The following is a 27,571-nucleotide window of genomic DNA, read 5'->3' as shown; positions in this document are numbered from 1 at the left end:
GTATATGCTAGAATAAATTTGTACCTGACAGGATTTTTAAGAAAAGCATGTTATGTACGCGACAGGATTTTTAAAAGCACGTATGAAAATGTAACTGCACAGGTCCAACCAACATGAGAGTGATGATGCCACACAGACACGGGTAGGATATGGCTTTAAGAAAGTTTTATATTTAAAATGTGTACAGCAGTGACATACAAAAAATGCTCCAAGATAAAATTGCATCATTTCAGATGCTCAAGTCAACCAAAATGACAAATATAACTCCGCAAAACCTGGCATGACGTTATCTACACCTTTCTTCGACCGAATGCTATCTATGTGCTTTGGTCCTCTCGCCGCAGGACTTAGCTGTTGCGACGTGAGAACCGGCATTGAATATAAAAAGCGTTTGTCGCCACTAGTTCCTATTTGCAACGTTTTTAATATGTCACGTTTCAAATTGGCCCGATGGGTGATAAAACAGACCGAAAACCTTAAGCCGCCTCTGTCGATATCTAGTTCCCGGACTCTACTTGGTAAGGCTGAGTTTACTGGTACGTTCCCTAAACGCTCGTCTCGTAAAGTCGGGCGGGAAGCATTCTAGTACTTCTTTGGCCGCGTCGACAAGCTGCAGCTCCTGTTTCCTGTGTGGATTATTCCCGTCATCCGTAAAAAGGTATGGCAAAACAAGAGGCTCGGGGAGAGCAACCCGCCCCTAGTTAGAGCCCGGCATTTCGGACTGTGCAAGAGACGCTATCCGACCGCCGTCGTTCTGGCTGGTGTCGTCGTTGCTACTGCCACCCTCGATGCCCCTGGGCTCCTTGCTCTCCTGGTCCGAGAAGGCCCCGTCGCTCCGCTCCTGTAGCCAGATGCACAAGTGAGTGCCATCAGTCCCACGGCACAATCTAGCACAGAAAGTAAGACTATGCAAATCACCAAGCATTTCTATCACCGCTAGTTTGATTCTGAAACCCATCTCGATGAGCCTGAACTTGAATGAGGTCCCTCGGTTCCGCTTGGATCCTGTCACCTACTTGGATAACGACACTGGGTATGCCAGAAAGACAAACAGGATTTTTTTACATTTTTGGACTTTCTTCAAGAAGGCAGGAAAGTTTCAGCCTTCTGCGATGCAGGTTGTTAATGTGGCATGCAAAACACACTTTTTTTTTTCTCTCGTAGAGCTGCTAAAATCACCAGCAGCACGATGCTAGACGAAGGATGACACCTGGTTCATCACGATGGAAAAACCATGAAATGGTATTGCGAGAAGGCATTTAGATTTGTTCGAGACCCCAGTTTGCTTTGCCTCGTTATCCCGTGTTTGGCACTGTTCAGTGATGTGATTGCTGCGCCAAACTGCGCCAAGGGGCTAACCCTGCTACATTTTGCCGAAATACGGGTAATCTGCGCCAAGCCTGCACCATAGGACCAATTTTGGTCGCCTTTCAAAAGCGAAACTAAACTGAGTACCATAACTGAGCACGTGTGAGCTAGGTGGCACAAGCAGCCGCCCGACACAAAGTACCCTGAATCAATCGTTCATCCGGTCTTGCATGGCTTTTCCAGCCATCTCTCGTTTCGCGCTCTCGTTCTCGTTGTCTCGCGTCTTTTTAAAAAATTTTTAACGATAGACGTGGTCATGTGCAGACGCACCGACGCTAGTGCTGGGTACCAGCCATGCCGTCGGGCTGCGAAACGAAACCATGTTTTTGTGTGGCAGGTACTTTACGAGCTGAAGTACTCGCTCCTGAAAGCAATGGCCGTGGGAAAACTATATTTGGTCCCTGCCTGCCAGTCGCCGTGGTCTCGCGACGTCGGGTGTTGCCATCCCCACGTCGCTGCAGATATGGCGCTTTCTAAACTGAAACGTATGGACCGTTGCATGTTCATCAACATTCCAGTTTTTGTTTAATACGCTGCTACAAAAATCTTTCTAGCTCAAAGACTGCTGTGTCGAAGTATTGGTTCCCTAGGTTTCTCTCGGTAAGCTTTCTTTTGAGAGGGACCCCAGTATTTGAAAAATCTGCCACGAAAGAAAGTTTGTTAAGAGAAGTGAGCTAAAGCAAAGAAGTCAATGCCTGTATGCTGAACTCGCACAGCGTGCTTGTTTGTCTGGAGTTTAGTCGTTGCACAAAGCGCTTCAAAAACTTTTTGGCCCTGGCACGCGATGTTTTGTTGTTTTTTTTTTTGGCGTGCGTGCGTGCGTGCGTGTGTGTGTGCACGTGTGTGTGTGTGTGTGTGTGTGTGTGTGTGTGTGTGTGTGTGTGTGTGTGTGTGTGTGTGTGTGTGTGTGTGTGTGTGTGTGTGTGTGTGTGTGTGTGTGTGTGTGTGTGTGTGTGTGTGTGTGTGTGTGTGTGTGTGTGTGTGTGTGTGTGTGTGTGTGTGTGTGTGTGTGTGTGTGTGTGTGTGTGTGTGTGTGTGTGTGTGTGTGTGTGTGTGTGTGTGTGTGTGTGTGTGTGTGTGTGTGTGTGTGTGTGTGTGTGTGTGTGTGTGTGTGTGTGTGTGTGTGTGTGTGTGTGTGTGTGTGTGTGTGTGTGTGTGTGTGTGTGTGTGTGTGTGTGTGTGTGTGTGTGTGTGTGTGTGTGTGTGTGTGTGTGTGTGTGTGTGTGTGTGTGTGTGTGTGTGTGTTTAACTTGTACCTGGGTTTCGATAAAACAGCCATCTCGAGAGAAATTTCACATTGCACTGCAGTAACGTGTTTCATCAGTCTGAGACTGCTTCCATTTATTATATAACTAGTCAACCTAATGCTGTGATATTTACTACTAAGCTGGCCATTTTCAAATAAATTTTAATATGTACAGTTTGGTTATTATTTATCTGTAGTGGGTACAATTGTATGTATCATTTAACTGAAGCATTGCAAAATGTGTCGTCATTGGCAGTTACATATTGAAAGACTCCCAGGAGGTCTAACTTGACTATAATTTGTTTATTGCGGTGAGCAAAGTGTCCTTCGTGTGTCTAGCACTTGAAACTAATATTTTTATTTGTCTAAGAATATCTGCTCCAAAAGCCACTTTTGCTGCTCCGAAACACTGTTTTAGCTACTCCAAAAGCCACCTTTGCTGCTTTAAAACACTGTCTTGGCTGCTCCAAAGGCCACTTTCGCTGCTCCAAAACACAGTTTTGGCTGCTCCGACAGGTGCTCCAAAATGGCTTGGGCCAATTACATCACTGACTGTTATGCCACTTGTGTACAGTGCAACGTTATGTGTAGTACAATGTTAATACCACAGGCTCGGCTCACTGAGGAAGTACAGCTGCCTTTGTGCAAATAGAGGCTGGAACTATGTTTTGCTGATGACCCAGTGCCTGTACAACTGTACTAAAGCTAAGAGCCACCTAAGGTCAGCTTGGCTAAATTCACAATCTAGTACAGTAACATTTTCTAGGTACAATCTTGGCTTGGTGTTAAAGAGAAAGCTTTGGATATGCTTATACTCCAGTTGTATGTCCCATAATTCTCCTGGAACATGTCTTGTATCGGATGGAGCATGGCAACTACTATATGCAGATTTGACCTCGCAAAAACTGATAAAATGTACTATGCCAGTGCAAACACCAACCAGAAAACAACTCCAGTTCTCTAATAATATAGCTCTAAATCTACACCATTTGTAAACCTCAGACCAGAAGCTTCTTATATAAAAATGGTCCATTCCAATTACATCCAGAAATCCCCTTGTGCTACGAAATTATGAAGCTGTGTAAAGCATGCAGGTCAGAAAAGGATAAGTATGTAACAAAAGAAATCAGGTTACTATTAGTTTTGTTGCTCAAGGTCTGTGTGGACAGCCAATTACATGCTCCACAGATAGGGCACAGCTAATTAGTGCAGCAAATCAGTGCAGTGCAGGTTGCACAACTGGCCTGAAGCACAAGCTTGTTTGCAACTTGTTGCGTGGACCCAACTCAACCATGGTTGAGGACATGCCACTGGGACATAGGAGCCCATCCAGGGAGGAATGTCCCTTACAAAGCAAGTCTGAACAACCAGAGGAGTTTAAAACCAGGTGTAGAGCAGCTTGATGGATATCAAGCTGCTCTACACCTGGTCTAAAAACAATGCAGCAATTTCAAAGTGCTCCGTGCCTAGAAGGTAATAAACTGGTGAAAAAAATTGGCACAAGACATACCTGACTGACTTGGGAGTCCTGGCTCTCCGCAGTGTCCTCGCATTCCATAGGCGTATGCGCTGCGTCCCCCGCCTCCTCCTCGTTGCCTTGCCCTTCCTCCTCCTCCTCCTCCTCCTCTTCCTCCTCTCCGGGTTCCTTGCCCGGGGCCACGGGCATTCCCTGGGGGGACTCTTCTGCCGGGGTGGCCTCCTTGCAGGCGCCACCGTCCTCCTCCGCCCCCTCCTCCGCCTTCTGCTTGTCTCTCTGCTCCTCTTTGGCCTGGGCGTCTTTCTTCATCTGCTCCAGGGCACGCTCCACCATCTTCTGGTACGTCTCAGAGTCCACCGTCTTGCCGCACCTCTGCCCGCGAAAGAGCACGCAATCAGCTGTGTTCCTTGCCACAATCGGGTTGGCCAAGGGACTGCCCTCACCACCCTCTTAAAGCGCTCGATGCCGCAAACAAACCTAGATTGTCTGCAAATGTGTACACTCCTTACACCTTTCTTGGAAAAGCTGAGAGGACTAGCCTGCAGCTTCATAAAGTATACACCTAGTGCACATATTAGTTCTTAGATAAGAGATTTGTGAAACATTCTGATACTAGATGTGTTCAGCAAGTGTTTTCTTAGCTACAAAAACAAATGTACTTTTTTTTGCAAGTGCAGGCATACTAAAGTGCAAAGCGCGATATCTGGATCACAGAAATATACAAAATATGTGACCAAGAAAAGTAGCAAAATGCCATTTATTTTACCTTTAAATTCATTCGAGGAAAATGCAAGTTTATGTTTAGTTTCCCTTGTATTTCATGTTTTGTCTAGAGCCCCGCATTGTCTACAACGCCGTCATCGTCATCTTTTTCACTAGTGCTTCCACATTCATAACACAATAACTTTCTGAAAGATGACTTTCTATAGTATCAAAAGCCATCCGGGAGTCAACTCTCTATAGTATACTATTGATAGTCAACAACTGATAGAGTTCTTTCCAAAACTGTCGATAGCATCAAAAGTCAATTTTTCGATCGTTTTGCATCACTACCACAGTCCCATATGTAAAGTGTAAGCATAATCAGAACAAGTCAACAAGCTACTAGCTTTATTTTGAGCAGACAGCTTTCCTGAAAACAATGCCCTATTCCAGTGGTGTCTACAGCATAACTTACATTACGGCCACTAGACCATGCTTTCAGCAAAATGTCCACTTCCCGTTACCAAAGTGACAATTTGCTAATGAAAACATTTTTCTAGAAATTTCCCCCTACTGGGAGGTTTTTTTTTAGTCTGCAATAAAGGGTAACTCTGGTACATCTTCTTAATTTCAGGGTTATGACCGTTTATAGAGCAGGAGGTGTCCCTGAATTACAAAGGGCAATTTCTTTTTCAATGCCTCGTGCAGTTTTGTAGATATCGTACCCGAAAGTTTTGTTTCTGGTGTCTACGGTGAAACAAACTATCGGTTCGAGAAGATGGTAGCCCAGGTGCATGGCCATCGTGCGATGCCAACTTTGTACTGCGGTATCGCAAAACGTACGACCGGCCTAATCGCAAGAGCAGTTCCGATCAGTCGAGCAAGATGCTACGGCCCTGTTACTGCTTTGCTTTATAGATATGAAACATCTGTAGCAACTAGTAATACACACTGCCGGCAAAGAAGCGAGTTCAACGCAATGAATGGGTGGTATTTACTGGGTGCCACGATCGAGTGCGTTTTTCACAGCACAGGCTCAGAACGAGCCCCCTCTTCTGAGAAGAACTACAATGTTGGTGGTGTGCAATATATGCCCGAGAAGCATTGTGGAAGCCTGTCGTAAGCTTGTGCTGACCAGGAAGGCTGAGCAGGAACAGCAAGGTGTGCTCGGCATTGCACAACGACGCCAGTCCCTTGGGCTCCTTGCACTTTGGCACCACAACGTGCTTGTACAGGCAGGGGGTCAATAATCTTTGTGCGCAATTGCTGAGGAGCACTTGCAAACGACGGCCGCTAAAACCTAACATAACACGCAGCAATCATCCGCTGGGACGGCTGAAAACCCAGCAGACAAACAAGGCGAAAGAAATGGCAGTACTAAAAAATAACCTCGAGTATGAACATGACATTCGAGCGCAACGTTGCTTGACAAAGAGCCAACCCCTTGAATGCCCACTGAGAAGCTGGTGGTAGCATTTTTAATATTGATTTTAAAGTGGATTGCTATTTCCCATTAGTGCAATATTTAGGCAGTGCTCATATTTAGTCTCCTTACACCAATATTGGTCGTTCTCTTTGGTTCGACTTTTGGCCGGAGTTGCCTTTTAACAAAATAAGTTATGTAATGTGTGCTCCAGACTCCAAAACTAGACAAGACTATTGGGGGAACTCACCTTTTTCAAATCTGCCTGGAACAGCTCGCTTGCTTCAAGAAACTTGCGTTTTTTGGCCTCAAACTTTTCTTCGATCTGTTGTAACTCTGCTTCCAACTTCTCCTGCAAGCCAATTTTAATTACAGTTTTCAGTTGCCAGTTTGGCTCAGCAGGAAAGATCCTTTACGGGGATCACTGCAGGCTCACAATACTAGTGAACAGAACGACTCTTGGTGGCTTTGTCAAACTAGGAGAATGTTAAAGTTTCTTCAACTTGGTTACGGTACCAAAGAATAGTACCATAGCTGTACTGTAGCTTTTAAACGAGTGCTTGCCCTCAATTAACTTCACGAAGTAGACTTTAAGAAAAGGAGCCTCCTGGAAACCTCAAAGTGGTAGCCGGCGTTTCACTAAGGCTTAACGAGACATAGCCTACCACTCTGGAGCTTCTAGCAGGTCTCTTTTCCAGGTCTTTATAACCAGCTTCAACCACTTTTGATTAAACTTCACAGAATAGACATTTACTGTAAAAGGGAGCCCCACTAGTCAGGAATAGAAAAGTTGTGAAAAGCTACTAGAAAGCTTTGACTGGAACTGATGTCATGTGCATCTGCAAGACAAAATTTCAGTTCTTAAAGGGAATACTGAATGATACCTCTCTGTCTCGTGATATCACACCGTTATGATGCTCTGGGGACCTGAAGTGGCTTTACGTGAAGAAAGCAAACAGTAGAGTTCTTTATCCAGCTTGTTTTCTTTGTAGCTCAGTGTTCACCCAACACAAGGCCTGTGCATTGAATTCCTTACATCATCTCTCTCGAATGAGCGCAGGGCACAGAATGAACTTGAGTGTTGTGTCACCGTTGGGCAGAGACTCGTGTTCGATCAGCGATTCACTGACTGAAACGAGTCTTAGCCAAACATTGTGCCAGAAGTTTTGTTACTCGGTTTCGGACTTACACAATGTGCAAACAATTTACGTCTGTTGCCCATGCAGCTGAAGCAAAATGCTTGGGGCACGACTGTTCAATCTCCTGCCGAATTGGCTGCAGGGTTTTTCTTTTTCCCTTTTTTTTCCTCGTTATTCACCAAGTCTCCTGTTGGCCCCATGCACCGACTGACTGGATCACCAGGAGAGAATCCTCAATACTGCTGGTTTCGGAAGGTCTTCGAACTTGTCAAGTCGCACCTTTGTGTGTCGAACAAAAAACAAAGCTTTGACGCCTGTTCCTTATTCTACAAATGAGAAGATTATTCCGAACACTAGTTAGCCAATGAGAATATTCTCTCATGATTCCTTTAACCAAGCAAATGCCTATAAGTGAACTCATGCCAAAATCTTTTAATCTAAGTTATAAAACAAAATGTGAAAATATATATTTTTTTTATAAAACACTAATAAAAATTATGCTGTCTGGGAAAGCCTCTGTACCAAAGAAAAAAAAAGCTCTTTCTTCTCCCAATGTATTTTGGGACAATATGTGCGTGCACGGGCAAAGACCTTATTCAATCAAAACTGCAGCTCAAAACCACTTTGCTAAATCAAGAACAATGATACTTTTTGCTACAAAACAAGATAAAAATATTTTTTTTTAAAAAGTTCAACTGCGACATTTGGTAAATTACGTTCAACTGTAGCTGTGCAAGGTTCAGCCAAAAATGACCACATAAATTACTTTTCTCCCAAAGTGAAGAATTCGGCTAATATAGGGTGACCGCTGTTATGTCCAGTGATACGAGAGAAGAGGATGATGTTGCGAGCCACAAGGATATGAGCAGGAGTTAGAAGAGACACCACTTAGTCATGGCCCACGGTATGCAACAACACAATCGCGGCATTTCCGATCGGGCCAGTGGCTGCCCACCTGGTGCATGGTGAGGGACTGCACTTGTCGCTTGAGGACGCTCATGCGAGCTGTCGTGACCACAGACCTCACGTCCGGAACTACGGCGTCGCTGAAGATTTCGTTGATCAACCTGTGATTCCGCATGTAGCGAGAAGCTGCTATGTGCTTCACCGAAAACTCGTCTATGTCTGTGTAGAGGAGAAAAAGCATTCAACAGATATTACGTGAAGTCAACTTCTTGTTTCTGAGGCTCATTTCAGCTCCACCATCTTTCTTGAATGCCTGCCTAGGATTAATTATCTTTTGCTTTTCTGGTGTCTGCACTATTTGTTGAACATGCCATTTACTATGCTTGGCACAACTAAAAGGAACACCCTGACCAGGGATTTCCAGTTCAAATATGCGGCTTTAGGATGTGTAAATGATGCTACTTTGTAAATATTTCTTCTCTATATCACGGTGCATTTGAAGGTGAAATGAACAACAAACTTTGGGAAATATTGATGAGAGAGAAAGGGACATATAGTGGTAGTAAGTGGTAACAGGCATGCGAAGATACAACATTTAACTTCAACAAAAGATGTGCAAATGCAATGGTCAACTTGGTGAGGCAGTTGGCTTGCTGCATTTCTCCAAATCTTATTTCCTACTAACGAGCAAATATGAGTCATAAAAGATATTGATGGGTCATAGCTTGCACAGTAACAACCACATACAAATGTTCATAGTTAATTAAACGATTTAAACCATACATTTCTAAACATTCCACAAATGGCGTCTGAAGATTTTAATAGCATATCAACATTTCGAAAAATTGTATGAGGCAGAGTTATTTGAATTGGCAAATGACACAAATTTTCTGAAACTGGCATTGCTTGAGCTCTAAAAGCATGTTAAAAAATTTCTATCCTGCATGTTGTCAAAACATAAAAAATTACATTGAATGAGGCTCCAACCCCTTTTCTGAATGATATGTTTCACTTTTATCTTAAGTACCCAAACTATGGGCAGAAACACCATGAAGGATAGAAATGTTGCGACTGGAAAGCATCTCAAAATCTTAGAGAGAGAAGATTGGAGGTGACCTACCACTCAACCCTTTGACCTCCAAAAGGTAAATGCTATTGCTCAGTGAGCCAGAGCCCATCCCTACACAAAGAAAAGCAGATGGAAAGTGTTTCAATTATGCCGTATCACCATTTTGAGACTCAATAGACAAAAGTGAATGGCAACCTGGCCACACCTTGGTGATTGCAACAGTTTTCTACATTTCAATTGGGATCGGAAGGTGAAGAACGAGCTATCCCATGGCTTAGTTCAATATTTCAGATTTGTAATTTCACTGAATGCAGAAGTTGATGAAATGTCCTTCAGAAATATTCTACAAGAAAAAAAAAAAAGGCTACAGAAGTCCAATAGCCAGTGTATAGCCATAGGCGATCTGAATCTAAAATATGATAATTTCCTTGATTCTTGACTTAACACTTAAAGTTTCAATCTACATTACTTGATAGTAGCTTCCATATCGACAAAAAAGTGTAAACCAAGAATTCAAATCATTGCTCTCTCAATCCCTGTTGCTGACAAATCACAGTAGCTAACAAATGCTTCTACAGCCTACAAGACTTTTGCAAGACAAAGCACACACACAAAAATAAATATGCTGTGGAAACCAGAGATACCTGCAGGTGTTCAACAAGTTAGTTTTCACTTCCAGTGCTTATGTTAGAACACTATGCCACCTGGCAAGGAATTTTTGAAGCTAACTATAGATAAGCAACTCCTTTTAATATATGTGGCATATCAACCTCTCAATCTATGCGATTTATTAACTGCTGATTAGTAGCACCTTTTCCTGCCACGATGTGTTCTAAACATTTATTAAGAGACCAAAAAGAAAATAAAGCAGGCACCACTTGTTTAGTGCTGATAAAGACTTGCAATGAGATTTGCATGCAACCTTAAAAAGGGGGTCTTCTATTACACCTCTTGAACATGTAGGATGCAAAAAAATATCAAAAACATTGTGCTCCAGTGTAGTGTCACCTCAATTTAAGATGGGATGTTAAAATGTCTGCGACAAAGACTGGGAAGATGTTAAAATGTCTGCGACAAAGACTGGGAATCCAAATCAGTGGGGTCCATATGAATGCGACATGAATGTAATGAAGAGCAAAAGGGCCAATTTGGGGACTAACAGTTTGGATCTGGCAGTTCTGAAGGAAGACAAGAGCTGGATATTTTCTCTAAATATTACAAGTTATTAACACTATCACAAGATTTGCAGAAGCTTGCTTCCTTATTGTGCTGTGTTTCCTTGGTTCAATAGATCTCCCACTACGAGGCTCTGTGTGCCTGAAATTCCAGAATATTCATGTCCTTCACATATGCTATAATGCAAACAGAACTTATAAGTAGGGCACATAAGAAAAAATTTCATAGCCAAATTTCAGTGGAACACCCAGACATGGCATGCTCACTGAGTGTGCAAAGTCTATCAACATACATTCCAAGGCTTTACTGTGCAATTTGCTATGACCACTTGCTCATATAATAGCTTCAACCACAAAGGTAACAACCAATAAAGCAGAAAAAGCAACAAAAATGAAAACCTTGCATCTTAATAACAATAAAGTAGAAGCCAAAATTGGAGAAACCAAGCTTGCAGCACTGGTAACATCAACAGCAGCTAAGTGTGCCTCACCAAATTGACTATTTTGGTTTCTTCCACTGCCCTTTAATTTTAGATGACCAAGGCAGGCGAACAATCATGCCTCATTTACATGGACACCTGTCAGCTCGACGGTAAATTTTGCAGGGGGAGTGACGTGTCAGCTGGGCTACCAGGAGGGCCAGAAGTTCATGCCAACAGCAAGATTACAAGACTGTGTCTAGGAACCGGGGCGAAACGAGCGAGGCTCAACATGGTGCGACTATGGGAGATGTGCCTTGCATGCTCACAAGTCCCAAATGGCGGCAGACTGCATGTAGAACCACAAAACCAGTCAAACCTGCTCATCACAAACCGTGATAGGCTCGACCAGCAGTGATCCAATTCATGCGTTAACACAGGTGCCAGGATCAGTCAAGAGGGTCCATTCTTTTGTGGTCACACATTTCGGACTTCCAAGACCGACAAAGCACGGCAGTAGACGTTCTAGGTGCTTGCTACATCCTCAATACAATTTCAACATCGACACTCAACACAGGCATAGTTTAAAACTTGGTGGTCAGAATGACATGGTTCATGCAGTTGTGCGCTTTTCTGAAGCATGCCCTCAAGTGTCAGTCGGAAGCGAGTATCTCTAAAATCTGAGAATGACTCAAAAATGGTCCATTAGCACTTCTAGCAGTAAGGAAACAATTTTAAGTGAGGCCAATCGAAGAAATATACAAATGCACAACACACTTTTTCCATTCTGCCCTGAGTCGTCCAGAATTTAGATAGCTCCAACCACCTGTCTTGTGTAAAATTGAGAGTCCTAAAGTTATTGACAATTCCCTGCAATGTTTTAAAGATGGCTTAGCTAAGACCCTGACGTGAACAACACGTAGCTTTCGGAAAGCACTAAAAATGTTTTAAGAAGGTAGAGCAGAGAGCACCAACAGAAACGATGGAAGAGCTGTCGCACTTACCATCCTCATCTTCGGCTGGCTGTATGCTGACCTTGCCGTCCGTTTTCTGGGAAGCCATAAGAGACTGAAACAAAGAACATCAAGTGTTGCATATTTTGCAGAAGCCTCACTGTCAACAAGAGTTTAAAAAAAAGGATAATTAAACCTTAAAAAAAAAAACAAAAAAAAAAAACACCTAAAGTTAATAAAAACTTTATGGCCTATGGCAGGGGCGGATTCAGAGGGGGGGGGTCCAGATGTCCTGACCCCCCTCTTGAATTCTGCATATGTAAAAATTTAAGTCGTGGAAACGGAAAGGGGGGGGGGGGGGTCTTAAACATATGATACGCTGACCAACACCTGACCCCCCCTCTCAAAAAATACCTGCGTCTGCCCCTGGCCTACGGTACAAGTATAAATTGTACCGTAGGCCGATGCTTACTTGTACAAGTACAAGTAAGCATCTCTAAAATAAGGCTGATACCGGTAGCGCAACTGCACTTCCCGACGTCCGACTTAGCAGATATACGGTAGAACCTCACTGGTACTTTCTCGGTTGATATGTCTCTCTGACTGTTCCGTTCACAGATGCCGATCCGGTTGAACTCCCAGAGCGATATGTGTACTAATTTCCTTTAGGCTGTGTTGGCCTCCTTGCTGTTATGCAAAAAATAAAAATGCTGTTCAAGGCAACACATTGTTCTGCCAGGCAGCGAACACACTTTTTCTTTCATCCTGCTCTACCCCCTTTTCACCACCTTGCTTCTCTGCACCACACTTCTTGCCCGCACTCCTTGCCCACACTTCTTGCTCAGGTAGACATGACCTTAAACTAGGCTTGGAATGAATTCAGAATTTCGCAGCAGTCCGTTCATCGTTCCATCCTTCTCTGGAGGCACAAGCACACGTCTCTTGTGTTTGGATAGTGTAAAGTTTGCCCGGTTCCGCTGGTTTCATTTTGTGTGCAGCTCAAAGTTTGGAATCGTACACTGTGCACCCCACGGCACCGAATATGCATCGGGCTTCAATGCTTCGCACTGGCATACTAGGTACAGCAACTGACGCAGGGTAGCGTCAGTTGCTCTTATTGCTTTCAGACTTAAAGGTTGACATCTTTTCGTCTGATGACAGGTAGACCCCCATTTTTAAATAATGCTTTCGAAACACAAAGGTCAACATATGAAAGTCCACGTGAAATAAATTGCTATGCAAGTTTCTGCTTGTCTCATCTGTAGTCTACCAAAAGCGTTAACTTTTATGTTTTCCTGAACCATACTTTTTTTTTACCGTGATCCCCAGAAAAACATACCAAGGTTCCATCATGCATGGAAGAAAGTCCATTTCAACATATTTAGTTTTAAAAAAAAGATATAAGCAAGGAAAAAGTACAGCTTAGTCCCATATTTTTGTTGCCGGTAATAGTTGCCCATACGGGTTTCAAGTACTTTTAAATTCACTTGAATTCATGTAACTAAATACAGATTTTAAAGTTCATGGTACCTATTTTATCTTTTAATAAGTAACTCAGTCAAAGGCACACATCCAAGTTTGAATGTAGACATGTCACCATACTACATGTAATCATCATCACCATTTACCAAACCTGGTGGGCATATGTGCATTACACAAGTGACGAGGAGTTGCAGAACATCATTATATCAAAGCAGACATGCGATGATACTCCAGCCGGTTAAGTCACATTACAACCTCACTGCTAGCTGTGAACTAGTGGAATCAAGTTTATCTGCACATATGAACTGTGCAACACTGCTGTGCAATCTTTTAGTACGGCAAGGAGTACATCATTCAGTTTGGCAAGTGCACATAAGTGCAAGTTCTCATATCAGGCAACATTTTAAATGGCCCTGCTGTAAATTTCCAAGTAAAGGTAGAGGTTTTAAACAATCCAGCATGAAAATAATCTACATTAGCAGCTTGCAAAGCATCACAAACCCAAGGGCAAGGGTATGGGTCTGAGGCCTTTTGTGGTGACCTGACACTCTAGAGTTAAAAAAATACAACGATGAGTAACTCCACTAACCGAACTCACGACTGACGGACTGCGCTCGAGGGCTTCCCTTTCCTCTGCAGCTTGTTGAGCTGAAATCAGAAACAATATACAAGAATTCAGCGATGTGATTGGCCCAAGTTATTTTAAAGCAGCAAAAATTACTTTCAGAACATGAGCATATACTTAACTCCTATTGATATTGCTGCAACTATTATGTGAAGATTCATGTGGCAGTCTGTCTAGCTAGAAACAGTGCCTTCTTTGGTTATCATTTATTCCACCAGAGAGTTTAATTTGATTGAATACCCTACTACAGTCTAAGCTCGTTATAAGAGACCTTGATTTTTACCAAGATTTTGGTCTGTTATAAAAGGAGTATGTAGCATGCAGATATAAAATTAAGCCAATGGTATGTAAAGGAAAACCAAACAAACTTCACGAATTGGTATGTTATATCCAAATGTCTGTTGTAACCAGGTCTGTTATAATGATCTTAGACTGTAGCAGTTTTGTGTGCTTTTAAAAATGCCAGACAAGGCAACAAGTATGTTGAGAGTTATCAAGCTTCACTGCACCAATCACTTTTAGAAGTAAAATATAGGACGAACAGGATGCTGTTTCGATGACAGGGCAAGAGAACCCAAACTATCTGTACGCAACAATTCGGGGGGTCATCTGTCTGAGCACTGCCAGCGTTGTGGCTGCAAACCGCTTTTAGGGCCAACGAAGTTCTTGAAAAAAGCGACAAAAAAAACAGAGCGGGAGATCATAGAGGCTTTCTTTATTAAATAGAAGAATGTCAAGTGCATCAGCGCGCCATCTGTTAGCCTACTAGAACCATTTTATTACCAAGACCAGAAATTGCCAACACAAGTGTCTGGAAATGTGCAAGCATTTCAGGCATGAGGTTAAATGTACTATGCATTCCACATTCAGCTTGAAAGCTGAATGTGGGGCGCACCCATTCAGCTTGCTACGAAAGTAGAATTTCCCAGAACTACCGTAAAACCTGTAATGTTCACGAGCCCAAAATTTTTGTAAACTGGAGTTTGCGAGCTTCAAGGACATGCACTTTTTTTTATTATTTACAAATGCAAATTTCAGGTTTTAAATTTTTCAAAACTTAATGGATGTGAATATGATCACTCTGCCCACTTCGTAAAAAATGGGCCTGCAAAAACAGATGGTATTAGAGTATGAATTGAATCTCAACATTAGAACCACTGCTTGTGTGTTCTAATGTTATTAATAAATTACCTGTGTATCTGCACATAACATTGTATAATAAATTGATGACTCATCGAGCTGTAGTTTATATAACATTGTATAATAAATTGATGACTCATCGAGCTGTAGTTTATAAAGTTCGGAAGAGCCCAGCGGCTATGGATTATCATCTTTTTAGTATTGCCGCGAGTAACATTCTGAAAAAGAAAAGTTTGTCGCTCCACCTACATAACTTAAATTATGCGATAAATAGCTAGACATAGGCAACTACAACCTCCAGTTGAGTGCTTGTCTGCAGTGACCTGCAGCCTACAGATGCAACAGTCTAGCCTTACAATCTGTCACATGTAGCGAGAGTTCCTTACCTCTGACTTTAGCGGCCACCCAGGCTTGGTATGCAGGAGAACTGTGATATGACTTCAAGGCTTCATTGTATTCCATCTAAAAAAATATGAGGCAACAAGCGAAGAAAATGCAGCTCGTCACAGAGGTGGCCCCTCTGGTAAGCTCAAGAAGCATAGCGAATAAAGTGAAATCTTGTTTCTTTGGCAGATGCAATACACTTTTAAAGGACCCTTAAAAGAAAAAACTGTTTTTTTTTAACAATCTGGTTATGAGACGCGTGTCAAAAAAAAATAATCAATTTTACGCAAAATAAAATAAAACATTTTAGAGCAATATTGATGGCGCGAGGTCTATTTGAAATTCTGCACGAAGTCCACGATGTCACGGAATGGTCATTCGCTCAGCTCAACGAGATGGCAATTCCCTCTTTCCACCTCAACTTGGAGGCAGAGCCGATCCCCCTCCTCCACAAGCCCAAAATGCTGAGAGAAAACCAAAGGAAAGGAGGTGACTACAAACTAAATCGCGTCTCGCGCCAAAAATATTGCTCTAATTTTTCTTTTTTGCACAAAATTAATTTTTTGACACGCATGTGCCAATTAAACTGTTTAAAAAAACTTTTTTCTTTTCAGGGGCCCTTTAATGCTCTCAATATACTGTGACAATGTTACATGGCAAACTTCAAGAAGCATCAAACGCATGAAACTACTATATATCTTGGCACTTATACTCCTTTTCACCTCAAGAAAAAAAGAACTTCTGCGCATTGTTCCCCAACAACCGAAGAAGTCCTTAAAAGATTTGGTTGTCGGAGGAAAAAGCGATGCGTTCGGCATTTAAAACTTGAAACGTGTATGTCTTGATAAGATAACATGTATTTAATCTATAGTGCATCTTAATTCTCTACATAAAAAGAGAGATTAGTGAAGCTCTGCGAGAAGCCGGACTTTTTTAACTACGGTTCCTGATGTGAAAACAAGTATAGAATGCCCACTCCTAATGTCTTAAGGGCACATGTAGCCTGGACATAATCAAAATATTTTGTCAAAAAAAAAAAGGCAAAAAGGATGAATGCTTAAGACTTCCCAAATGAAAAGCCCATCGAAACAGCAAGTTCAACCCTTTTTGAAAATCCAAGCATAACTCCAGAGCAAGAGAACAAAGCGGCACATAGAGGCAGGAGCAGCAGACAGCACAGAAAGCACGGCAAGCAACGACAGCAAAGTGGCACGAACGATGACTCTCTGCCCACCTTCTCCGTCTCGTAATCATCGATGTACTCCTGCTTTGCCTCGTCCGGCAATTCCCTCCACATCTGACCGATTATTTTGCCGATTTCCCACAACTTCAGGTCTGGGTTTGTGGCCTTCACCTGATCCCACACCTTGAAAAGACACGTCTCTTTCAGTGGCGCTCCCCCGACGAGAAACTTTGTAAATTGGGCAAGCAGCTCCAAGCACCTCTGGGCTTCCAAGCAAACTTTCAGCCCTTCTATAGGCTTAGTGTGTGCAACATCGTACGATGTTGCACTCCCGTTTCCCTGGATCCTTGGCATCCCTCGAATATACTCTGTTGGTGCATTAGAGACCAACGTTTTCGTTTTCTGCCCCTACAATGAGTATGCCCTGGAAGCTTGCTAAAGCCAGCTCTCGCCAGAGAACATGTCTTCCTGTGGATGACGATTTATGTGAAGGCTCGGCCACAGAAGCTTACACCTTTTACAAACTGACTACAAACTGAACACCTATGGATATTCAGCACCTGCAGACAGGCTTTAGTTGAGGAGTGGCGATGTCAAGCTATACTTAATTTGCACCCCTAATTTGTTCTTCACGATCAAGTGTAACAAATGTTGCCTTGCCGATCTTAAATCAAACAATTTGTGCTATTGCATGAAGGCTTAACTGTGTGCAATTGAATTCAAAGCTAATTTAAATATCTTTGCCAGTGGCCTACACACACTGCCCAATTCCACAAGGTCTTGTTTACAGCAGAACAAAATTTGCACCGACTTGTGATTTCTTTATTCTGTAAATAAGGAAGAGCAAACATATGCTAAAAGAATTACTTTTTCCACCAAGTGAGCCCTGCTTTGGCCCAATGCAGATGAGCCTCGGAAGGACAGCTGGCGAGAGCTAGGCTTTAAACCAAGGGTCTGAAACACAGAGGCTCTCGCTCTTTTTGCATGCCATCAGGGACAGATGTCCACAAACTTTCCGCAATGGCTATTTTACTTACAGCAAGAGGCTGGACTGAAAGCTAGTTCCAAGAAAACTGGATAGAAATGCTCAATAATGACGACAAAGGTTAATCCTACCTAAAAGGCAAGTGTCTCATCAGTTTCCATGAAGAGCAACAAAGGAAAAGGCATAGAAAAAATCGCAGACAAACCAAACAGAATGAGATCAGATTGGGGTTTTCCTGAAACTGCCTGTACAAGATCTGCGAGTGTCGTCCCCTGTCTTGGGTTATTTCTGACAAGTGCTGGCTCTCTAGATTAGAACCTCACAAGAACAGTAAAGGCTCTGTGAAGTTTTAGACCCTTGGCTTGCACAGAGGTGCCGTGAAGTAAAAGCAGAATGATGAACCTGAGGGGCTTTCAATCCTTACCATTTTCCTTACCTTTCTACTGTACCTCATGTATGGCATCAGAGGCTTATCGGGGGGCTTAGGGGGTTTTGGTACACGACTGTCGGCCTGCATTGACACCAACAACAGGCAGCTCTGAATTTGACCGTTCACAACTGTATTGCGCTCTTCTACAACCATTTTGCCTCTAAAAGTTCATTCTAAAAGTTTCCTGGTGTCATCAGGACACAACATCAGGTTCTTGCTCGTTCATGCTCATCTCCAAATTATTTGCTTTCTTTGCACCTAGCCCACTTCGTCCAAGGACAATTCATTAGAGTCAAGAAGTCATCCTAGTGCGTGCAAAGCATGCATTGAATCACTTTAGCATTATCAACTACGGTTGAACCTCGATTTAACGAAGTCACCGGGACCTGCTAATTATTTCGTTAAATCGTAAAATTGAGAACAACTTCTTTTGGGCATAAGCTGCACAGGGAATCCAAATTTGTTCGCGAAATCGGGAAATTTGTAAAATCATGTTTCGTTCAATCGAGGTTTAACTGTACTTCCATTACCTCAAGCAAAAAAAATATGTGCAAGTGTTGTTCACTAAGTATCTCATAGCACAAGAATGCATAGAACATCTCAGTTTTGCAAATTGCTGAGAGCACTTGTACTCTAAGACCATCCCACAAGTAGAGAGCATATTTATTAACATTGGAATGCATGACTTGTGACCTTTAGTTGGAGATACAAAGCAGACCTCCTGAACTCTCTTTCAAATAATAAACCTTGCCTGCCTTAATCTTCATCTAGGATCTGCTGCATTGTGCCCCCCTCCCCAATTGCGTTCTTCAAAAACCTTCACTATCCTTGAATTGTGTGTTATTGTAGTTGCCTTGCACATTATATGGTTTCAAGTCATACAATGCTTTGAAAACATTTAATTAATGTAGTTGCCTCGGACATTATATGCATACAAGCACATTATATGCTTGTAACGGCTATGTGAATTACCCCTAAACAGTGGCATGATCTGCATTCACCTTTCTACAAAGTAGAAGCAAAGTGGTGATGCCATAAGCCTCCACAATGCCGCAATTAAAAATATGGCATTACAGAAAAATAAAGGGTTTCCAATCACTAGTTATTATTTCTTTGACAAGTTTGCATAATATGTAGAATGCTGAACTGTCACTGGCTCATTTAATCGCAGACCTGTATTTTTCTCCTAACTTAAGGGCCATGTGCAATAGTGGTACAAATTCAGAAATGGAGCCCTGCATATGTTCACCGTTATTACTGGCATGCACACCAAACTTAAAGGAGCTGTGCAACGATTTTAACATTAAAAGTACTTGCATCTTCTACTTTCGACATTGTTTACCTCGTCACAAAGGACAGAAAACACATCTTCCTTTGAAATCTTGCGATTCTAGGGCAACTCCGCTTCATTTTTGGTTTTGAAAAAACAATGCAGTCATCTTCAGTATCGCCTAGGAAGACCACACGTCAAATATTACGACGCAGTTCTGTCTAAATGTTTCTTAAACGGTCCGGCAAACTTAGCAACTCGCCAAGTTGCCGAAATCGGCTGACTCGAGCGGGCGAATTCAGACGCAACCAACAGCACACTCAAGGCTACGGCATGGGCGAAGCCAACATTGAGCTAAACGTCATCATCATGGCCCCCTTTTGCTTGTTTTTACTTCTCCGATCGAGCGTAGCGCATGACGTCAGCAACGTTGCCTCTCGGCGCTCAGCGGTGTCCACGTGATTGGCGTACGCGTCTGCGCAGCGCGCTTCTTGGGAGCAGACCAACCGCCCGCCGTGGTCCCGCCATCTTCCGCGTCACAACCACCGTCGTCGTCTCACCGTTTGTGATTATTGCCTCTCGGAGTTTCGTCCACACTATGGACACCACGTGCGCAGAGTCGCAGACTTATGCCGCAGTTGTGCAGACGTCGTTGAATGTCGTAGACACCAAAACGTGGCAAAGAGTGCGGTGCAGACGACACTCGCGCCTGCCACACGCCCGCCCCCATCCCGCCCGTCGTTGGGCCGAGGATCACGTGACATCTCATACCACGTGATGGCCATGTACTTGGCGGCCCGAGGCCAATGTTGCTGGACGGAGCCGAAGTTTCGGCTTCGATTTCCGCTCGTGTTTAAAATTAGATTTAAAAATATATATCCCATTTTTCGTGAAGCAAAATCTTCGGAATTGAGCGGAGTTGCCCTTTAGGTACAAGTTCAGAAATGGAGCCCTGCATATGTTCACCGTTATTACTGGCATGCACACCAAACTTAAAGGAGCTGTGCAACGGTTTTAACATTAAAAGTATTTGCATCTTCTACTTTCGACATTGTTTACCTCGTCACAAAGGACAGAAAACACATCTTCCTTTGAAATCTTGCGATTCTGCCGCGTAGACATAAGGCAAAAATTATAATATTTCCTAATCTGCAGCCGCGAGCGGCGGTCACAAGAATCACACGGCGTAACACCAAAAAAAGACTTGTAAAAAAAAAAAAGTTGTCATTCTAACATAAATATAAATGCGTCAAAAACATGGTACCATAAACAAAATTGTGATTATAAGGAGTTTTTGAGCGCGCTATCTATCTGAGGTCAACAAAACTGTCGGCTCTATCTGCTACCACGAGGAGCCGCCATAAGCCGGACGGGGATGGCCAGACTTGGACGAGCACGTTGGAAATTTCCTCCTTTCGCCATGTTGATCATGCCGCGCAAGCATGTGGTCGCAAGCGGGTGAGTTCTCACTGCTCACTGATGGCACTAGAGAGAGAGCTTCACCGGAACCCCAAGAGTCCCCACGTGACTCGGAAGACGACGAAGGAGTTAAAAGGTGCAAAAAAACCTCAATCTTTGTAAATTTTCAATAGAAACTAGGTCATGCAGGCAAAAGCGTTTTTTTGTTCTTTACTCCAGAAGGTTCTGGAGTAAGTTCTGGAGAAATTGCACAGCTCCTTTAATCTATCTCCCATTTTAGAAATCAATTTACAGGGTATATAGCTGAAGTTGTCTGCATACCATATACACTTCTGGGGATAAAAATGCACGAAAAGATATGTCAACTTGTATCACTATTGCATGTAGCCTGACAACTGTCTATCAACAAGTTACCCTTTGACAAAGTGTCTGAATTGCATTTGAATTTGACAATAGCAATTATTTCTTGTATTTACAAACGTTGATAGTTCCTATCAACGTTTGTAAATACAGTTGAACAGAAAGCAGTCCAAATTGATGCACTTCAAAACAAGAAATTGTTGGTAATTTAAAAGTCTACAATAGGCAACTTCCAAGATGCCTGATAGCTTTCGAAAAATACAAAAATGCAAAGGTGGGTGCATCAATGAAAGCTAGTTTGATCTCCTAGACTCTAACGACGATAGAGATTCTGGAAGCAAAGTCACCACTCAATGAAGTCTGTAAAAGGAAATGCAGCTTCCATAAAATTTACTTGCAGTCAAATCAATAAGCTGTAAATTGAAATAACTTGTCTGCAGTAGAAGTAGCAACAAGTAAATACGCCAAAGTGACTGTCAGCCACCACAGTAAAGAAAAAGCTGTGTGGGCAGGATGATGTCAACGTACCCCCCCGACGCCGCGAGAGCCCAGTTTCAGAGGGTTGAAGGAGGGATGCCCGTGGGGTGACGGCACAAAGGGGCTGCTGTTAGCCGAAGAAGGCTGCAAGAGACAGCATGTGCAACAATACTTGAAACCCCAAAAAATCAAACAATATTGAAACCCAAAGACAGCAGAAGGACAAGGGCACTGCCAGTTTTGGATGTCCTCCGCTTAATAGTTGGTGCAAATCTTGCAATGCATGTTGCCCAGTAAAAAAAGAAGTATTGAGTCAAAGCATTACGAGAGGGAACTCTGCGAGTCATTTCGTGATGACCGGTTCGTCCCCGATCAATTCATTAAGGCCACTGCTTATGTGAGTGCAAATCGTGAGGGAACTTGAGAACAGTTTGATCTAATCGACAAGATCTGCAGCACGTGCACTAAAATCCGTTCTCCCATAAGCTGACAGAGTGGTGGGAGCTACGTGCTGCATCACCCGACTCCGTTCCCTGCGCGAGGGTAAGGGCAGGAATGTGGCGAAAGAGACATATGACTGGTGCAATGAGCAAGTAGCTTCCACTACACTATCAGCATAGGGGTTAACGGAGTGCAGCATGAACGAGGAAGAAAAGCCTTTTAACATGGTCGATGAACCAGGAAAAGCTTGGACGAGCAGTGCAATGCACATCTCAAGGCGGTTCAAAGAAACTGCGATTTTTTCCCGAAGTGAAAGGTTTGTCTACAAATGATTGACCGACAGGTTCTAGAAAATGTTCTTTATCTTCCCGTGCATTTGGCCTCCTCTGACCACAAGGAACTGGAGCTGCAGGGTCAAGATTGTAGGCGACGTACCGCAATCAAAGTACTGGTTTAACATTGCATTAAAAGTCACCACCTAGCTTTTTTTTTTTTTTTTTTCTTTAGTTATGCACGTTGTACAAACTAAAACGAGGTTCTCTGTTCAAGAGATCTGAATACTAACCATAGGAGGAACATTCAACAGCACCAAAGACATACTTCTAAAAACACATACCATTTGTTCGGAAATTCCAAATAAAACATGGACTTGCCGGCTTTATGGTATTCTATTTTTGTGTACGTCATTATGTTGTATTTTAAGCTCTATTGGAAGAGGGCATAATTTTGAAATAAAACAAGTTTGACTAAACATGTGGTGACTGAACCACAGTCGTGTCTGCACTCTGGAGATTCCTTAGGTCTCCATTTCCTCCGGTGGCCGTTGTCTGAGAAGCAGTGACAGCCGCTGGGTGAGGAGGTTTTGCGTTTCCTTCCGTTTTCAGAAGGAAACTTGCCCAGCAGCCACGAAGGGATTTGGATATGTTGTCCAAGTCTCTCTCCGTCACTTCCCCGACCACGGGTCTCGAGACCCTGGGTCCACCAGGCAACAACTCTTCGTTATCTTGCCGGCGCACGAGGCATTTTGAATGAAGACATTGAAGCACTCTGAAGAGTGCCTAATAAAAGCTCTTGGACCCTGCCCCACCCTTAAATAAGTTTTTTTTTTTTTTTATTTAGCAGTGATTATTGGCGTGAAAGACATATTATTGAACCAGCCCATAACAGTGTAAATGAAACGCTGAAATCATTGCCGCGGAGATATGGGACCACGCTACAAGGCTCGAAGCCTCCCAAATAGAGATAGCAACCGCTGCTATAGAACCCTTGTGGTTACTACTACCAGTACTTATGTTGGTAGCGGAAGGCCCCCCCAGTGTCGACATCAAGACCCAGCTTCTTCGACGGTTGTCATTTGCTCATCTCGACCATGAGGTTGTACTTTGACAAGGTCGTTAGAATTTTTGCTGAGCACTATGATCTGACCAAGAAACAGGACAGCTGTAAAGTACTAAATTGTCCCCATTAATTCATTTCCAGAACAGTATGCATGTGCATCTGTCGTAGTAACACAACAATTGCATATGTGCAAGGTGCTCCTTGCTGTCCGGTTCCTTGGAGAGATCGTAGTGCTAAAAAAAAACTGATAATCTTGTCAGAGTGTAACGTCAACTTGATATATGTCACAAACTATGGCACCGCCGACTCTCCCACAATCTTTTACTTTGTGCCGTTCGCCGTGCTCCTTCACCAATTTGCCTTTTGAGTGGGCTGCCCCACCTTGCAACCACAAACAGGAAGGAAAACAAAACCTGGTTTTGTTTTTCTCTTTTCTTTCCCCAGGGGGTGCCTCCGGCGCCGACAAAGGCGGGAAATAAGCCGCCATGGAGAGGGACGATTTTCGTGGGAAACCGATAGTTTTCGGGGAGAGCTTTCCGGGTTGTCAAGGGGACAGGACCTTCGTGGTTGCGGGATGAAGCCGGCGAGAATTACGGCCCGGCAATTTTTGAGGCTTCTTGATCGTCACCGTTGCAGTCTTCCCATCCCACTAGCTCACCACCGCCGAAAGCCCGACAACGCTCCTCCGACGACACCAAATTTGAGTGAGGCACGCCTGTTCAAACTTTTTACGGACGTTTTATTCTATATGCTCTCCGTTCTTAGCCTTTTTCTTTTATTTCGTTGTCTGGTGTTCTAATTTGCTGATGCGTGCCGCCTGTTCGGACTTTCTAATTATTCTGTATGTTGTTTTACAACCTTGAAGTTGCTGTAGCATGCTGACTGTTTTCTTTGTTTTTAATATTAAATAAAATTCTATGTGAAACCTTTTTTTCTTTTTTGTAGTTCTGCTTACGCGTGAAACCTCGAAATCTATATTTCTATTTACTTTTTTCTTTCGAATAAATATATTGGTTTTTTTTTGTTTGAGTGGTGTGTGTCAGCCCGAGCTCCCCCCATTGCGTTGTTCCCCCGACTTGGGCACACGCACCAATTGCTCAGGCTGATTAACCTTAAAAAGCCACTGAAAAGAAAACAAAATGGTTGTTTTTTTGAAGTCTGAAGGGACACGCGTGTCAAAAAACAAATTTTACGCACAAAAAAATAAAATTTTAGAGTAGTAATATTGACGAGAGATTTATCTGAAATTCTGCACGCCAAGTCCACGACGTCAAGGGTCATTCCGGAATGACCATCTCCTCCGCACGCCTGAAGTGCTGAGAGAGAAAACAAGCGGAAAGGAGGTGACGACCGACTAAATCACATCAATACTCCTATAAAAAAAATATTTGTGTAATATTTATTTTTTGACACACAGCTCTCCACCAGATCGTGAAAAAAAACTTTTTTTTCTTTTCAGGGGCCCTTTAACAAAAATAAATGTTGCTCACAGTCGTTGGAGAGGGCTGGCAGACAAACCGTTTAGGCGGAATCGTGCCTCTAACCTCCAGGCAGGGGCGACTGCGACAATTTATGACATGGTCACTTAACGAACTTCAAAAGAACAGTCTGGATGTTCTCGCAGACGCAACAATAGTTCAGTCGTCATGCATTCCATTAAAACTGATTATACATTATCATATTCACTCCCAAGCAATGGAATGTAGTTTTCAAAATGCAGATTTGGTGGTGTTGATCTTTGTTTTCAGAGTTCTTAATTAAAGAGGAGCACTTTCTTTTAGTTCTCATTTTTGTGATGCCTGCTGCAGGTGGTTTCTTACAAAAGTAAAATAAAAAGAGACTAAACAATCACAATCACATTTGAAGCAATATTTTACCAGTTCTTTGCATCCGTTCAAACACATCACCTGCAATCTCGGCACAGCGACGGCGGCCTCAATGCCCTGTTGGTCAGAGGTAGCCAAATGTATGGCAAGATGAACCTTCCTTTTTTTTTTTTATATATACTATGCAGCACATAAAGGAGGGGGGGGAGGCATCGGTGAATCGTTTATAGACAATCCTGCTTTGAAACGATACCACAGTTGCCTCTATGGATCACCTTGAAATGTGGCTCGCACCGCTCACCCAAGCTTGTCCTGCTTCATCTGCCATGTTGAAACTTTCTCGTTAACGCTCTACTCCACCCATCCTCAAGCTGAGACTGTGGTGGAAGCCATGTGCTCGTTGGACGAGCCGTACAGCTCTTTCACCACGTGATCACGCTCTCGCCCATACCCATGCACAGATAGCCGGGTCAGGTAATGAAAGGGAGACAGACGATTGGTTCAGTGGGCACGTAGCTCCCACCACAGTCTCAGCTTAGGGGAGAACAGAGTATAGCTGGGTGCAGCGAACCATAACAAGTCTGCTCAACCCTTCTCAGGTACCCTTGGGGATGAACCAGCCACCTCTAAACAACTCCCAAAGGACTCCATTTTCTGAAAGTCCTGAAACAATTTGCATGCTCATGCACAGTGGGCTTGGCAAATCGGGGACCAACTGTTAGCATCAAAATGACTCGCTAAAACTCCCTAACATAGATTTCATTTGAGAGCAGGCCCCCCAGTTGTGACTATATATATATATATCATCCTTGAAACTGCTAGAAATTTGAAAAACCAAACAGGGTAAAAATAAAATAAAGAGTTGTTTAGTCCCGACCCTGGGGGTAGTAAGTTGGCTTGCACTCAATATTAACACAGAAATGCAGGTTGGCAGGGCACAACAAAAGGAACAGGGCTAATGACACAATTTGATGAGACTCGTTAACTGAAGAGACGGACACAAAGGGGACACGGAAAAGCGCTCGTTCGTGTCCCCTTTTTTTGAGTCCGTCTGTTTGTTTACGAGTTTTCCGAGTTAATATCATAGTAGGTCAGTATTTACTTATGTTCACGTTAAAAGGCGCTGACTGAACAAGTGCCAATGAAGACGGGTGCTCTTATCTGAATTTTTCACCTATTAGATAACGTTTCAATTCTCACTAGTCATCTCATTGGTTCGGTTCATAAAATCGTTAGCCTATTTTAATTTGTTTCCATTGTACGATGTCAGATTTGTCACACCGAATCAAAATCTAGTAGACAAACGAAACGACAAAAACAAGTTCTTAGCTCAACTGCATTGCACTGTATCCACTTCCAAGTGGCAATCTGCGGCACCAACATACCATAGGAGAGTTGGAGTTGGAAGTCGCCCCTTGCGTTCGTGGTCGTTCTGAAAAGGAGAAACGGCGAAATGCAGCACGGCGACTCTTTGTCCTCCCGAGATCGAAGCGCTTAATACCACACCGAAAAAACAAAATAAAAATAAACGAGCTTTAATACGCCTTATTGATCTTGCTGACCGAGCGCCGGAGCACGATTTAGGGCCTTTTCCTCCTTTCCCCACGCCGGTAGGAACAATACACATTTAGCGACGTGACAAACGAACTGCAGCAAAGTTAGCGTCGGTTACCGGCAGGACACAATTGTAAATCAGCGTCGTCCCGCCGCTGGTTTAGACGCCCTGCTGCGAGAGCCACCTCAAAGACTCTGACACGCCAACAAAAGCCGCGCGGCGCATCTCATAACGCGAGGAATGGAAGACATTTTGTGCAGCTTACGGGGCACGGGCGGAGTAGACGCTGCGATCTGGGGCTGCCGGTAGTTTGGCGGCAGGGCCATGACGTAAAAGCGTGATGCCTCGCCGCTAAAACATGAATCTGGACATTGAAAACCTTCAGAAGACCGCAATCATGGGTGAAATTTTAAAAAGCGCGAGTACGCTCGTGCCGCGCACGACATTCCCGTGAACCTAGGCCGTAGGGGTGGGTGGGGGAGAGCACCAGAGAAAGAGGAAAACAGCAAGCGAGAGAATAAGAAAAAAAACATGGGCTCTCTGCGCATGCGCGGATCTCTTGCTTCTGCGCGCTGCTACTGCCACTACTGCTGCCTGCTGCTACGGCGCGCTGCCGGCGCTGCCACCGGCACCCCGGCACCGCCCGGCACCACAGGACCACAGCCCCACAGCAGCCACAGAGACGCTCCACTGGCCTTGCGGCTCGCCTCGCTGCTGCTGCGTGAGGCTCGGGGCGCGGCCCGCGCCCCACGCTGGCCACGCCAGTCGTCGTACAATGC

General features: G+C 43.6%; 1 protein-coding gene across 4 annotated transcripts; it reads right to left on the bottom strand.

Annotated features, from left to right (window-relative positions):
• Positions 1-148: 148 nt before the first annotated feature.
• Positions 149-27,571, bottom strand: LOC8035699 (SWI/SNF-related matrix-associated actin-dependent regulator of chromatin subfamily E member 1). 4 transcript variants are annotated; one of them, XM_029988008.4, is made up of 13 exons: positions 27,058-27,570; positions 26,623-26,669; positions 21,684-21,776; positions 18,113-18,187; positions 16,743-16,874; positions 15,511-15,586; positions 13,949-14,007; positions 11,929-11,992; positions 9,382-9,441; positions 8,311-8,480; positions 6,467-6,568; positions 4,125-4,463; positions 149-841 (listed from the first exon to the last, which is right to left on the bottom strand). In XM_029988008.4, exons 1-13 carry the CDS (start codon positions 27,116-27,118, stop codon positions 698-700), a joined length of 1,422 nt encoding a protein of 473 aa, XP_029843868.2. In that variant the 5' UTR covers positions 27,119-27,570; the 3' UTR covers positions 149-697. The 4 variants fall into 4 exon arrangements, with proteins under 4 accessions (XP_029843868.2, XP_029843867.2, XP_029843869.2 ...); XM_029988007.4 differs by having other exon boundaries at positions 18,101-18,187; positions 27,058-27,445; XM_029988009.4 differs by lacking the exon at positions 9,382-9,441 and having other exon boundaries at positions 18,101-18,187; positions 27,058-27,571.

This window comes from Ixodes scapularis, unplaced genomic scaffold (genome assembly GCF_016920785.2).
Source record: "Ixodes scapularis isolate PalLabHiFi unplaced genomic scaffold, ASM1692078v2 PGA_scaffold0__279_contigs__length_252992795, whole genome shotgun sequence".
NCBI classification, from domain to species: domain Eukaryota; kingdom Metazoa; phylum Arthropoda; class Arachnida; order Ixodida; family Ixodidae; genus Ixodes; species Ixodes scapularis.
This window is presented reverse-complemented; position numbering and strand designations above follow the sequence as displayed.

Bases quoted from the DNA above. Each gene is read 5' to 3' on its own strand.
- LOC8035699 (XM_029988007.4), bottom strand. From the start codon at position 27,118: ATGGCCCTGCCGCCAAACTACCGGCAGCCCCAGATCGCAGCGTCTACT. The intron at 6,569-8,310 runs GTGGGCAGCCAC...ATTGGCTTGCAG, and splicing joins AGTCCCTCACCATGCACCAG to GAGAAGTTGGAAGCAGAGTT. The intron at 4,464-6,466 runs GTGAGTTCCCCC...TTTCGCGGGCAG, and splicing joins TCCAGGCAGATTTGAAAAAG to AGGTGCGGCAAGACGGTGGA.